This window comes from Ischnura elegans, chromosome 8, assembly GCF_921293095.1.
Source record: "Ischnura elegans chromosome 8, ioIscEleg1.1, whole genome shotgun sequence".
Taxonomy (NCBI): domain Eukaryota; kingdom Metazoa; phylum Arthropoda; class Insecta; order Odonata; family Coenagrionidae; genus Ischnura; species Ischnura elegans.
Genome location: NC_060253.1, coordinates 29,161,379 through 29,175,555, shown reverse-complemented (window position 1 = coordinate 29,175,555; position 14,177 = coordinate 29,161,379). Strand labels below are relative to the sequence as shown.

The 14,177-nt window shown below is 40.9% G+C and overlaps 1 protein-coding gene across 1 annotated transcript; it reads left to right on the top strand.

The window, feature by feature from the left end:
- Positions 1-1,518: 1,518 nt before the first annotated feature.
- LOC124163537 lies at positions 1,519-13,196 on the top strand. The gene is made up of 2 exons (XM_046540506.1): positions 1,519-1,968; positions 11,795-13,196. The coding sequence occupies exons 1-2, from the start codon at positions 1,640-1,642 to the stop codon at positions 11,964-11,966; spliced, it is 501 nt and encodes a 166-aa protein (XP_046396462.1). The 5' UTR covers positions 1,519-1,639; the 3' UTR covers positions 11,967-13,196.
- Positions 13,197-14,177: the final 981 nt, after the last annotated feature.

Below are 14,177 nucleotides of genomic sequence, written 5' to 3'. Positions count from 1 at the left end.
GTAAAAGAAATCTTGTTAGTAATAATAATAATTATACAAATTACAATGCAATATTATAAAATATAAGCCATTGAAGTGCTTATGCAGAGCAGGTACATGTGGAATTGCACATGATATGCTTTAAAGTTATGTCTGTGTAAGAGAATTATGTGTGTCTAAAAAACTGTCACAGTAAAAATATCCAAATAACCTGTGGTGCGACACAGGGCCTCACTGTTTCTAATTTATGAAAATAATTTATGTGCTGACAGATTGAAAGGTCATTTAATGTCGTGATTTAATGGTCACATTAAATATTTCGGCATATACTTCGACATAAATTATCAGGAAAATTGGAGAGTAGTATATCCATTGTCAGAAATTTCTATTTCCCCAGATACATATCCCCTGAATCATTGTTGAGAATGGTGTATCAAGCTATTGTTAATTCATCGAGGAAAATACTAAAATGCTATTCATACAAGGTATTTTGTGTGTATTTAATTACTGTATGTTCCTGACAGCAATTACGTTATCACGTGAGTTAGTTTTTCTAAGAAAGCATAATAACTGGATTATTAAACTGAATGCAAAAACATTTAGAAAAATAATATAACAATAATCGCTGAAATCAATTAAAGAAACTTGGTAACATATTAGCAGTTCTGTTGGATCAATATGGAACATTTGGGTTTCCTGATTCAGGGTGGAGGTTTTCGGGGTTAGCACCGCGTAGATTGGTCTCTGCAGACAACAGTTTCGCTGGCATTGCAGCAGGCTTCTTCAGGTCAATGAAGTGGAGATCCGAGGTATCGCCCGTCTCTTATACAGACGATAATTTTCCTGATAATTTTGACGAAGAGATACCTCGGATCTCCACTTCATTGACCTGAAGAAGCCTGCTGCAATGCCGGCGAAACTGTTGTCTGCAGAGACCAATCTACGCGGTGCTAACCCTGAATCTTCGCCACACCGCGAAAGCCTAAACAAGGATTTGGGTTTCCTGTATAAGTATTACCAGAGTTTGGAACCTTATTACGAAATTACGCATTCATTACTAAAATCCACAATAATCGAGTATTTGCACACAAGTACTACGCCAATTTTTTATGCATAAAAACCTTCAAAAATAAACACCCCAAATCACCAAACACTGTGGTAGTAATTAAAAGTTGGAATTTTGAACATAAACATCGTCCACTGTCATAAATTTGAAGGAAATTCTTCACCCGTGCAAATACTCTAGACATAGCTGTAGGAATAAAAACATACCTGGAAACTCACTGCTGATGATCAACTTATTTTCACACTTCCAATGGACTTATTGCGTGTCGATAAACACAAAATGGCACAAGAATTCTCCGAGCAAATGTGACTTCACTATAGAAAATAAACGTGTTCAATCGCCAACTGATCGTCAACTACCTACCCATCAGGCCATTTGAGAGGCACCTACGCTCTTGTAGTACGATGTTGGCACCAAGGGATGGCAGCACTTGTAGAGCCATCTTCTGCAATTCCCGTTGCCCACGCATGGTCTTGGAGCTACCTTCGTACGCTGAGGACGTCTGCTACGGTTTACGATTCTTACCCTCGTGATAGTCGGTGCGATAGGAATCGAGCAGATCAGTCAGGGTAGCCTTTAAAAAACCGCATCACCATGGCCACCCGTCCTCCGTGTGAACAAGTCTTGAAAATATTCTCCTGGAGGGCCTTGGGTATCTATCTTCTTGGAGTTGCGTCTGTGCTTTCTGTCTTGGGGACTTTGGACTACTTTGGTCTACTTCATATTTCGACGTCTACTGATGATCATGCAACCGACGTACTGGATCTGGGAAAAGAAAGTGTGTTCAACTCCTCCATTGAGGCTGATTTCATCACTAATGTGAAAAGGCATAACGAGAGTTGCCGAATCCAGTGCACAACGGAGGATCTTCGCTTGGATGATTTGGGGGTGGAAATCGTTCCACCCACAGGAAAATATTGCAAGTAAGTAATCATGGCTTGTTTTTTATTCTTAAATCACGCCTTGAAATAGTAATTTTACAAGGAACATTCACGAAGTGTCCTCCGCCGATTTTGTTCAAATTTGGTAAGATGGTAGTTTTCCATAATAAATGGGCATATGCAAAATTTCCCGTGCCCGTAAGCCGAGATATCTGCATCCAAAGTTGCGCGCCGGCCACCGTTGTTGAGGCGAGATGCCCCTCACTCACGTCATCGAGGCGTCATGAGGCCGCTGACGCGTCAGCGAGGCGTCCGTGGCGGCAAGCGCTAGGGGAAAAGCCCAGGGACGGACCAGACGTCGGCGGTCTACTTGCGTGCGGGTTCGGCTACTGAAACCGTCTAGTTTGAAAGTGTGCATTTGTTTACGTGGATCAGTTTTTGTTTACAGAAAGACGATACGGTACTCGTGTGGCCCCATTGGCACCGGACGGCAACAATGCGGCTAAAAACCGTGCGCGTGTTTTAATCGTACAATGTGAAATGTCTCGTACACTTCTTAAGTGGACTATCAGAAAAAGCCCCGTGCGGTTTTTTCCCGCACGGGCGAAAACGTATATTGTTGCAAGGAGCGTAAGCCTGTTATTGGAAGGCCGGTCAAGTGAGAAAAATCGGACACTTCTTCACTCCCCTGCCACCCAGCTCTCTCCATTTTCCACTAGCAACCATTGGCCGGACCTGAATATTGATATCGATAGGTGACCTCATGAGAGATAGCACTTTCACTGCTGTGTTTGCATTCAAGGCATCTGTTGCGTTTGTTACATTTTTAGTTAAAGTGCGGCCGGCGGTTGTTACGTGATCAATATTTCTGCCGAAAACGCCTCATCTGAAAACCGTGAATTTGACGACATTAAGACCGTGAAAACATGGAAAAAACCGTGAATTTTATAATTTATAATAGTGAATTTCATGATTTAGAGTGGGAACCATGACTCTTTTTTCTCTTTCTGCAAGAATTTACCAACATTCCATTATTTAAAAGGTGCCATTAATTCTTTTTCGTTTCTATGTAGTGACCCGGAAATGGAAGATTTCCATTTCCAAAATATGTATTAATATGTTGTGTGACGTCTCAGAATAGCCAGCTACGACAAATTATGCCTCGGGATTTGCACATTTTCACTTTCTAGAACCTTCCTCTTCCCCTTCCTCTTGGACGAAAACATCCTGGTTCCACTTCCCTATATAATGGCACAGTTGAGATGCTATTGGCACTCGAGCACTCAGGACCCACTCACGGACTCACTCCGTAACTCATACTGTCACGGGTCACTCGTCAGCGGTCAGGCAGCAATGTAGCCGCCAGTTGGAGTCGAAGCGCGGGTCGTATGGCCCGTGCGACCTAAGCGCCTCGCTATCCACCCGTGCCATCATCAGCAGCTCCTCTCCTTCTTCCCCCGTAATTGCAAACACTTAGTCTCTAATTCCTCGGGAAGGCTATTCTCTCTTCGACTAATCCCCTTACGAGCGGCCTCCGGAATTTTAAATTCCCGCGTAATTGTTCCCTCCACCATATTTACGGGTATTTCTAATTCTTCATTAGAGACATTAATTAATTTCACCGGGATTTGATTTCCCACCATTCGGCGCACAATCCCTCTTCCGACCATGATCCCATGGATAGGAACTTCGACCGGTTCCATCAATAATGTCTGCTCGCCCTGCTCTCCGTTCTTCCCGAGGATTCCCATAGTGACTACCTCGCTGCGCGGGGAAATCCGCGTGCGCTCTTTTAGCCTGACCATCTCGCGAGCGCCGCGGCCCTCGCTGTCTTCTCGCCGAATTACCTCGGCCTTACCCGTAGATTTCCCTTTCCCCCACTGAGGATTTTCCCCTTTCTCTCGCCTCTCTCTCTCTCTTCCTCCCGCGCTATAACCCCCGTGTTCTGGCCAAAGACAACTGTTTCTAAAGGGAAGTCTTCATTACCTACTCTAAACACTTCTGTTTTTGGATTTAGACTCGCTTCCATTGTCCGAAGGAGATCTAATCCTAAAATGCCGTCGGCGGGTAATCTCTAGTCCGACCCCACTACCTGAAATTCGTGGAAAAACGTGTCTTTTCCCAACCTCACAGGGAGAGTCACAGTCCCTGTTATTGCTAGGTGATGGCCGGTGACTCCGCATAGTTATGTCAAGGGGAGGCGAAGGGGATGGTGGGGACTTCTTCTCTGATGAGGGACGGTGATATTTAAGTGGGGTTCAGATAGAAGTAGTGACCACAAGCAATATAATCAAATATTTGTATTTCGGAAGGAATCAGGTCCAGTGGGTGATTCCTATACATTTTCCATTTCTATGTTGCCCTGATAAAAATAAACTCCTCCATTGTGGAGAGGTGTACCCTCCAATGAGGGTAAGGGAAGGATAGGTGTACCCTTCCTATACCCTTCAGCAAGGGTAGACGAAGGGTATTTAAGAACATTGGTGGGTGGGCCCTCTCCTTCCTGGAGTGTAGGGGAAGGGTATTTTAGAACATTGGTGGGTAGGCCCTCTCCTTCCTGGAGTGTAGGGGAAGGGTAGAGGAAGGATTGTGCTAGCCTCAATGAAGGGTAAAGGAAGGATAGGTGTACCCTTCCTATACCCTTCAGCTAGGGTACACGAAGGGTATTTTAGAACATTGGTGGGTACGCCCTCTCATTCCTGGAGTGTAAGGGAAGGGTTTGGCCAGCCTCAATGAAGGGTACAGGAAGGGTAGGACTAATTTAAAAACTATAAATCCATTAATTAACATAAAAATTTAAAAAATCGCTAAGCAACTAAATTAAACGAATGGGGATGAGTTGTAACAGTGATTTCTAAAATTATAAGACAGAAAAAAATTAGCCTTCACATGGTCTTGAACCTAGAATCTACATATTGGAGGATGATTTTCCATTTCTATGTTGCCCTGATAAAAATAAACTCCTCTATGTCTTAACAACTTCGGCTATCGAGGTACTTGGCAGGAGATGCTTCTCAATGGAAGTTATACTAAAAAATCTTAAGATGACATTCGCTCCCGGGCCTATGTGGAAGAAAGCTGTGACTTTTTTCTACCACACCTATTTCGTTTCAGAAAATAAGATCGGCATTCAAATACTGAACATCACTCTCGCGATGTCTCATTATCAGCCACACAAATAGGTTACATCCTAAAAATGTGAATGAAAGAAATTCTAAATGAGCTTTTTTCACACAATTATAGAAACTATTGTGCACAGTGGCGTAGCCATGAATTTCGTTCGGGAGGGGGGGGGGGTCCAAAACCAGGTGGGGAAATTTTTCAAAAACAGGATACTAAGTAATGGGTTCTCAACTAATTCAAACACTTTTCATAATCGAAAAAACTTCAATATTTAAAGAAATATTTTTAATTCATTATTTTTCAATATTTTGTTTTCTTTTATGAAGGAAAATGATTGTGTTTTTATGTTTCGGGGGGCGGAGGGTCCGAACACCCTGGTACCCCACCCTTGGCTAAGCCACTGACTATGTATATTATTGATTTCGTTAAGGGAATTTTAAAGATAAGTTGTGTAGCCCGTCTAGCTTTGCTTTCAAAGGCTGCTTACGTTCTTGTACAGAACTCAATACTCTTTAGCCGGTGAAAGTAGCTGAGGAGACACTTTCAGGACATGTTTTCCTCAGTTATAAATGCTAAGTCCCAAGGAAGGGTAGACGAAGGATTTTTCTATCCTTCCTTTACCCTTAATGGTGGGTAGAGGAAGGGTAGACGGATGGTAAGGGAAGGAGTTCCAAGGAAGGGTAGACGAAGGATTTTTCTATCCTTCCCTTAACCTTAATGGTGGGTAGAGGAAGGGTAGACGGATGGCAAGGGAAGGAGTTCCAAGGAAGGGTAGACGAAAGATTCTTCTATCCTTCCCTTACCCTTAATGGTGTGCAAGGGTAACTACCCACCATGAAGGCTACTACACTTCCTCTACCCACCATGGTGGAGTTTATTTTTATCAGGGTGCCTCTTCAGCTAAAATCAAATGATAAAAACAACATCTTATGGCAGAATACCGGGATATCTTCGATCAGGTATTGTAGACCCATTAAATTATTTCTGGAAGATGAAAGTTAGGTGACTGTGAAAGAAGTGCAAAAGATAGACACACAGATCTCTCCATTGATGCCCTTCTCATCGAAATAAACGGGAAGAAATTGTACAAAGTATCAGAATTTTGACGTTAAAAGAATCCAGACATTTCATCAGGCATTAGTTGAGTAGAGGTGTAATTATTTCATTGGTTTGGAACAATTCTTAGCGCACTTTCCTGTGGTTTCTCCATAAGTAACAGTGAATTTGAGAAGTATGCTTAAAAAAACAGAAAAAATATACATGCGTCATTGCATTAGTTCCCTTTGGAATGCTTTCCTAAGGGGCCCAAGAAGCAAGGAATAAGCATATTTGGAAATTCAAAGAAAATCATGCGCTAAAATACTCTAGAAAGGACACAATGAGATATGTTTTTAACCTACTATTAGTCACATCTGATCCTTAAGTTTCCAGTATTAGTTCGTTTGACCCAAGGCATTGCTATTCCCTCTCGATGAATCTCAGACAGCTTCTCAGGGAACCAATATTACCTGTGCCTAGTGAAATGAGTAATGTTAAATAGATGGAGGACGTGGAGTCGGTAAATGTCGGAGATGAAGAGAGTTGGGAGAGTATTAATGATGAAGGTGACTAATATTCCGCAGTTCAATTTCTGTGAAATACGATTTTATGTTTAAATCCTGTCTTGAGGAGTATATTTTTAATTCATAATTAGTTCATTAAATTAAGAAAAGCGCGTTACAAAAGAATTTTTTATAATTTTCTGCATATTATTTGTTATTCTATATGTTATTTTCAATTTTGTCTATAATTTGACAATTCTGAATGTTTTCACGACAAAAGCTCGAAGTTTAAGTCGTCGCGTATCGAAGAGATTCGACTAACTTCGTGGCAAGAAGTCTACCCTTCTTTGTCACCTGGCTTTCCTACATTATTCCCTTAAAAAAGTGACCAACAGTCGGTTGTGAAACGTAGGGGCAATCACCAGTACGACACGCGGCATACACCCGTATGTGACTTATTTTAAATCATCATGAGCCTCCAGATGGGGCTGAATACCCTTGGATTAACGTATTTACACTGAAAATAAGCATCTTGAACAATCTCACGTGGTGAAGTCTTCTCGGGAAATCAGCCGGGTCAGGATGGACATTGCTGCCAACGTTTCAATGGCCTTCTCTGCCATCGTCTTCAGGGTGAATTCGCGGGGAAAGCACCAAATCCTTAATCTCACGTGGGATTAGAGGGAGGGACATAGAACGGGGTCGAGCCAAATCTCACGATTTCATAATAAGGGGGGAGGCAGGGTAAAATAACCGCCAAAATCCCTTCACTTTATTAATAGACGCTGCCTAACTTGATATTTAATCGCAGTCTAAACGACAATTTTCGGCGGAAGAATATGCATCGTGAATCAAATTTAGCTTCCCAGTCGATACATGAAACGGGAGGTGAATGAATGTGGAGGTGTTTCAGAGTCTCATAGGATTGGCGGCGTTGGAAACGGATTCAGTCCGAGTCGATCGGGAACCTATCCTAAGCTCTTCCGTGCGTTTCACACATACTATCGGAAAGCGTTCCGCTTTTGGTATGACGTCGATAGTCATCCTAAACGGGAAACTATATAACGTCTTAGGCCGTGTTCCAATCCACCGTAAATGCACTCTTGCGCTCTTACCAGCACTTTTCGATCATCACATTTCGGAAGTGACGTCACATAGTGCGATTCCAATCAGATAGTGCGAATCCAATAGGTCTCTGGACAAAATTTTAATATCCCTTCAAATACTAACTAAAAATCGTAAAATATAGTAAAATTGTCATAAAGGCCACTTTAACGCAGTCATTTCACATATTTTCTTAAGAATTTAGAAAAGAAATGACCGAAACAGGTCCAAAAACACACCCACTTCAAAACGTAATTCCATTGGCCAGCCGGAAAGTGACGTCAGCTCATGCAATCGTGTGAGAAATCCAGTGGCGTTGCGCATTGTCACCAAATTTCTCGGTTTATTTAACGACTTTAACGTGAGATTTTATTTCTTATATATCTTTCGGAGGTTTTATCGTAAAAAACAAACGCCACGGAACCTGGTTTCACCAAGGCTGACACCGGAAGCTTACCGAAAATTATAACGGCAGCAATGTTTACTTACATAAGCAACAGAAATTGCTACATGCAGGCTGAAAGCCGGGGAGTGAATATGCATAGCTATGGAAATATAATATCACCGGCTCTTGTAAAATACATATAAAAGGTGTTTATGAAATTTAACAATGAAATTCCATTCATTAGGGTCGGACGGAAAGATTACGCTGACGACGCCATTGGCACAATCTAAGCATATGTTCAGATTGCCATTGGTTGCGTGCAAATTATGCACAATGAAAACGAATGTATAGTTCGAGCTCGTGTGTGCCCCGAGCACAACCTATTACGTGGAGGAACGAGTTTTTGAGGAGGACGGTGAGGTGGAAGTTAACAGCCTTTCTTGCGATGATTGCATAGCTAGTTCTGAGAGCAGTTCAAGTATTGTGTAAGTAGGGCTGGGCAAAATTGAAATGCACAAAACCTGTGACTTGGGAGTTTGAAATCTAAAACAGTATTTGAAATACTTTTTGAAATAAAAAAATAACATTTGTAAGCCGGCTGGTCGACGGCTTACGACAGAGGGCTTCGGTAATATTTTTACAACACCTTCCATAAGTATTTCGCTGGAATCCTCATTCCATGGACATGTTTAACTTATTTCAGTTCCAAAAAATGTCCTCAAAAAGCAAACCACGGCATCACCTTATTCATTAATCTCCAGAATTTTCCCTACATAGTGAGCAACTGACTTTTTGCTGCTGAATCTAGCCAGAATCCAATCTCCACTTTGAATGTTAGTCACCGAATTTGTTAAGCTTTTTCGACTCATGCTATCTTGTTTCAGGCATTAATGCCATGTCGTCTACATCCTCCTCGTCAGAAGACATGATATCCAATGCCCTATCATAATCAATCAACAAACTGAAGTAAGCTATCTTTATCAAATAAACCTTCAAAATAAAAGTTGATGAGAGGACTAATTAAAAGACCTATTTTTATAAACTTCGGTGTTTTGCAACATTTAAGAAAGTTTAACGCAAGAACTGCCAGACAGAAACTAAAAGTTTAACGCAAGAACTGTTAGTCAGAAACTAAAAATTCAATCCATACTTCAACCTCGTAGCCTGGGGTAAGTGCGACAGGGGGTCGCACTTACCCCAGGCAACAGGGTCGTGCCCCGGAAGGAAGGAAATGATGGTTACGACGGGGAAAGTGCGACCCCACATCTAAACTAAATATAATGACCCGAGTTCCTAAGTTTAAAGTAAAGCAAGGAAAACCAATCCATGAAGAAGAGAAACCAAGATATAGTTCTTACCTAACACCTCCGATACGTTGATTCAGAGGGAACTGCAGTGAAGACTCTCCTCACAACCAACTAGGACTACGAGATGAACGGACAGGTATATTTCCTAAGCATGTGGAACGAGAAATTAAGGGATAAGTATTACAAAGTCGTTGGCTCTGGTTTCATAACAATGTGTGGAATATGTTGCACCACCGCCACCTGCTTCGAGAACGGAAATACGATTTTCCTGAAGGGGAGTCGCACTTACCCCGCAGTCGCACTGATCCACCCCACCTCACCTTATGGAAACTAAGAGATCTTAAAAAATATTTAACCTGCTTTTGCTCGTAAGGATAGTTACAAATAGTAAACGAGAAAGGTATGTTTTAAAAATATATATTTTATTTTTTAAAGTAAAACTTCTCAAATGTTGCTCTATATGGTTGCATTAGTCTCCTTGAGGAATACAATTTTTTCAAAAAGTGTCGGACAGAGATCCCCTCGAAGTGGATAAAGCCAGCAAGTGAAAAAACTTCCAACTGGTGAAGATGAGTAGGTATAGGATTGTGTCAAATCTGATAAACAATGCGTTAATATTAGAATTAATTTTTTTCATTCATTCACATTCGTCGGCACTTTCTCATCCGAAAAAATCTTCGTTCTACGTCTTGGGCGACCGTATGAAAATATTTATTTGGAGCATTTATGGTCGTATTTCTGCACTTTGGCACAATGCAGTACTTGAAGCTATACGCTGCGACATATCGAGGAATAACTACGACACGAAAAATACGGCGTAATAACCACAATATCTCCGCTGTAAACTTCAATAATGTGCACCGTCAAGGTGGTTAAGAACCAAGGTTCTCTTGGTTAAGTACAACACTATTGCATGAGCTGACGTCATTCAAGATGGCGGCGGTGCGAATTACGTTTTTCCTTGATGGCTTGTAAGACGTATATTAAATGCTCATAATAAAAAAATAGATGACTTTACAGCCATATTGTTATAACTTTTAGCTTAATAATTACACCTACTTTTCAGAAACGTCTTTACCTAAATAGGTGTTCAGAGACCTATTTTCAAAAGACAAGTTAGCAGCGAAAACAACCTCCTGCCAGGTTTGACACTTCACAATGCAGGCGAGAGGTATATACGAGTATACATTAGTGCTAATCGATAGATTGTCACATAATTGGCGTTATTGCGGGGTAAAGTTATTTTAGAATTGTCCGTTTGTAGTTTTTTTTATTGTAATCCCCTGTCGTTTTCTGCAAATTACGGGAATGATGGTAAATTTAAAACGAGTTTGTTCTTTCATTCTCCTGAGAGTACGGTTGATTGTTTAGGCCATGTGTCATAAGAACTAAAATACAGGTAGTCGGGACATCCATCCCTTTTTCCAACAACATATGGCTTACTTACTCAGTGGTTTAACCAAATTGTCAAATTTTCATTTTGTATATCATTTCAATATGAATATTGACCTTCTTCAACAATGTTATGGCCTTCATGGCATGCCGTAAACATCCTAAAAAACTTCGTAAAGGTGCAGGTACGTTGGAAGGAAATACAGTGATTAAATTAGGTTGAATGGTGTCTATTATTATCAATGCCTCGAGTTGTGTAGGTTAAAATAATGAAAAATGTGGTTAGATTGTTATTTGTTTTGCACGTACTCGGTTATTTATGTAACACCATTGTATTTCGTACGAAAATGACGAACAGTCACTAATGTTGCACCTTTCAATATATGTTCTAAATTGTATTTCATTGTGCGAAAATTCAACAGAGAAAAAAATAAAATGCCTTGTTGGAGGTTCGAACAAGTAATCCTGACTGTGCGGGCAAGTGCTTTCACCCATTACCACCGACACTTCTTGAAAAGTAAAGGAAATTTGTGGTGAAAATGTTGGCAAGATTGTGTGAAGGTGACTCCATAGAGATTTTACCGTGGCTATTCCCGTTATGCTTGAACTAATATTTCATATTTAAACGAATATTTAGGATGTACACTATGGAATCGACTGTATTAGGTATATAACCACGTCTAATTTCGATGTAACTACGATGCCAAGTCTCGCACACAAACATATCAAATTCCTTCAGGTTTGTTGCTACTGGGCATACTACAATCTCAACAGTTTTCGAATATATTGGTAGAATTTTGGGTTCATAAAATTGGTCAATGAAACGAACCATTCCTTTGGATGACGTAAAGCATGTTGGGTGCATCTGATTGTCTTGTTTAATCATTCATATGTTGTTTAAAGCTTAAAATATTCTGCTCTAGGTTCAAGAGAATATTTCAATGTCGATGATCATTTCGCATTGCGAAATGCATCTCAAGTCAAAATGCTCAAGTGCGCGTATTTATTCGTTTCAGATGCCCAGAAATTTCCGGATGCTGTGTGGACCCACATCACATCCTCAAGCCTACCGGAAATGTAACAGTGTATCGGGAGTACAAAGAAACCGACCAATACAAAAACACAAGATTTGTGAAAATGCCATTTACCAATCCATCAGGCTGCGAGTGTCGACCAACGGATGATTAGCCAGACCCATAATGAAGAAGGATTGGGTGCTTTCCCGGCGAATGCTGTTGATGAAATCTTCACGGGGAATCAGCCGGGTAATGATGGTCATTGCTGCCAACGTTTCGATGGCCTTCTCTGCCATCGTCTTCAGGGCGAATATCAATAGAAGGAATGGTTATGACCATCATTACCCGGCTGATTTCCCGTGAAGATTTCATCAACAGACCCATAATGTGGACATGCCTCAGCGGCCGTCAGTGATTCCTGGACTACGTGTCCCTGGTGGAATAAAAATGATCGACTCGCTGCTTCATCAAGCGTTGGACATTCCTTTTTTTGAACCATATTTGGACACTTTCCAATTTGCAAAGAAGTGCCCATCAGTGGCGCAGCTAGGAATTAAGACTGGGGGGGATTTTAGACGCACCTTATACTGGTGGGTCTGGGGGGTATGGAATACCGTCCAGGGTAAGCGGGAAGTGCGGGGGCCCTCCCCTAGAAAATGTTTAAGATAAATGGTTCAATATGGTGAGTTTTACGGCTGTGTGAATGGTTTGATGTTTTTTTGCGAGTCTTCCGTCCCCCTAATGTTAATGACAAAATTTGCCATATTGAATTCTTTTACCTCAGGGAGGGGGGTTTACCCCCAAACATCCCGCCCTCGTTGCTGCGCCACTGGCGTCTATGTATTAATTGGCCATGTATCAATTGGCCATGTATTTTTCGGCTACATACTTACGAATGCTCTCTTGAGGTTGAATAATTAGCTCTCTTGATAGTTGTCTCATTAATGGTCGCACTACAAGTTGACCATTTCTTGGCGATAATTTTTATGTTTAAGTTCTAAAGTTAATTTTAATTTTTTACGTTGATGTGTTTTTATTTATAATAATTGAATGATGAATCAGCCCTGATAGTACATATTTGTGTTAGCCTTATGACGTTTCCTAGTCATCAATTGAGACTTTCATAAATTATGTGTAAATATTCTATAAATTTTTGTTCGACCTTATATTAAGAAAGTAATATAATGCATAAATGTAATTTTATTTAAGAATATTGAAGTGTTTTTGGGTGTTTTAAAATTATTATACTTTGCATAAATCACGAAATATTAACTTAAAAATTTTGTAAAATTTTCCTGGAGAACCTGAAATTACGCATGAAGTATTTTTTTTTGATTGGCTTGAGACCCTGTTACCATTGTTCCATGGGCCTTATGCAATATGTCTTTGCTTTTTTGTACTATTTCCCATTGTGCCTTTGTAGTAAATAAAATGTTTCAATGCAAATAGAATTAATTCTGAATCATTATCGGTAAAATCATCATCATCATTAATTACACTCCTAAGATTGTATTGACACACCTCTTCATTCCTCTCTCCTATCCGCTAGCATTGCGACGTATTTCTTCTCTTTTACATCCTTCATAACCTGTCCTAATTAACACATTCGGGGTCGTCCCCTGCCCTTCTTCCCTTCCACCTGTCCATCTACGATTGTCTTCATCAAGCCGTCATGAGGCCTTTTCTCCCGCTTTTCTTACCCAGTTGCGGCTTGCCCAAAGGGACTCTCGGACGTCGCCCCACCCAAAGATTTGAAGAAGGAAAAAAAATAAATACCCATTCATTTATAATTGTATATCAAACTAACCAAAGTGTTTTTTTTTCAATCGCATACATCGAAAATTCAGAGAAAACACGCAAAAAGAGCGCGAGAAGTTCGCATTTGTAGCTGCGGGGCGCTGGCCAGAACGTCCTAATCCATCGCCATGCAATTATATGAAAAGTGGTAGTGGTGGGGGCTACTGGTGCTATAACGCGTCTAAGCTTGTGCCTTATGGAAGTCTTGGGACGCCGCCCGAGCATGCGCAGAGCGACGTATCTAGTGAGATGACATCGCCGCTACGGCTGGCGGAATTATAATCTGGCGTCTACTTGGTGCTGCAGTGTTGCAGAATACCTTGTTTTGGTTTAAATTTTATAATTGTAAACATTTAAATTATATCATTTAAAATTGAACAAATTTAATACCTAGATAGCCTTAAAAACTTACTAAAATATACGAAGTATTCAAAAATGTTGAACCCCCCCCCCCCCCCACCCCGGTGAAGTGTGCTCCCTCGAGCATTTGACTGACAAGCCGCCACTGTTTTTAGCACTTCCCCGTAACTTACTCGGTCAATCCATATTATCTTCATCATTCTTCGGTAGCACCACATTTCGAATA

Excerpts from the sequence above, each read along its gene's own strand:
- LOC124163537 (XM_046540506.1), top strand. The coding sequence starts at position 1,640 with ATGGCCACCCGTCCTCCGTGTGAACAAGTCTTGAAAATATTCTCCTGG. Across the intron at positions 1,969-11,794 it reads CCCACAGGAAAATATTGCAA|ATGCCCAGAAATTTCCGGAT; the intron begins GTAAGTAATCAT and ends TATTCGTTTCAG.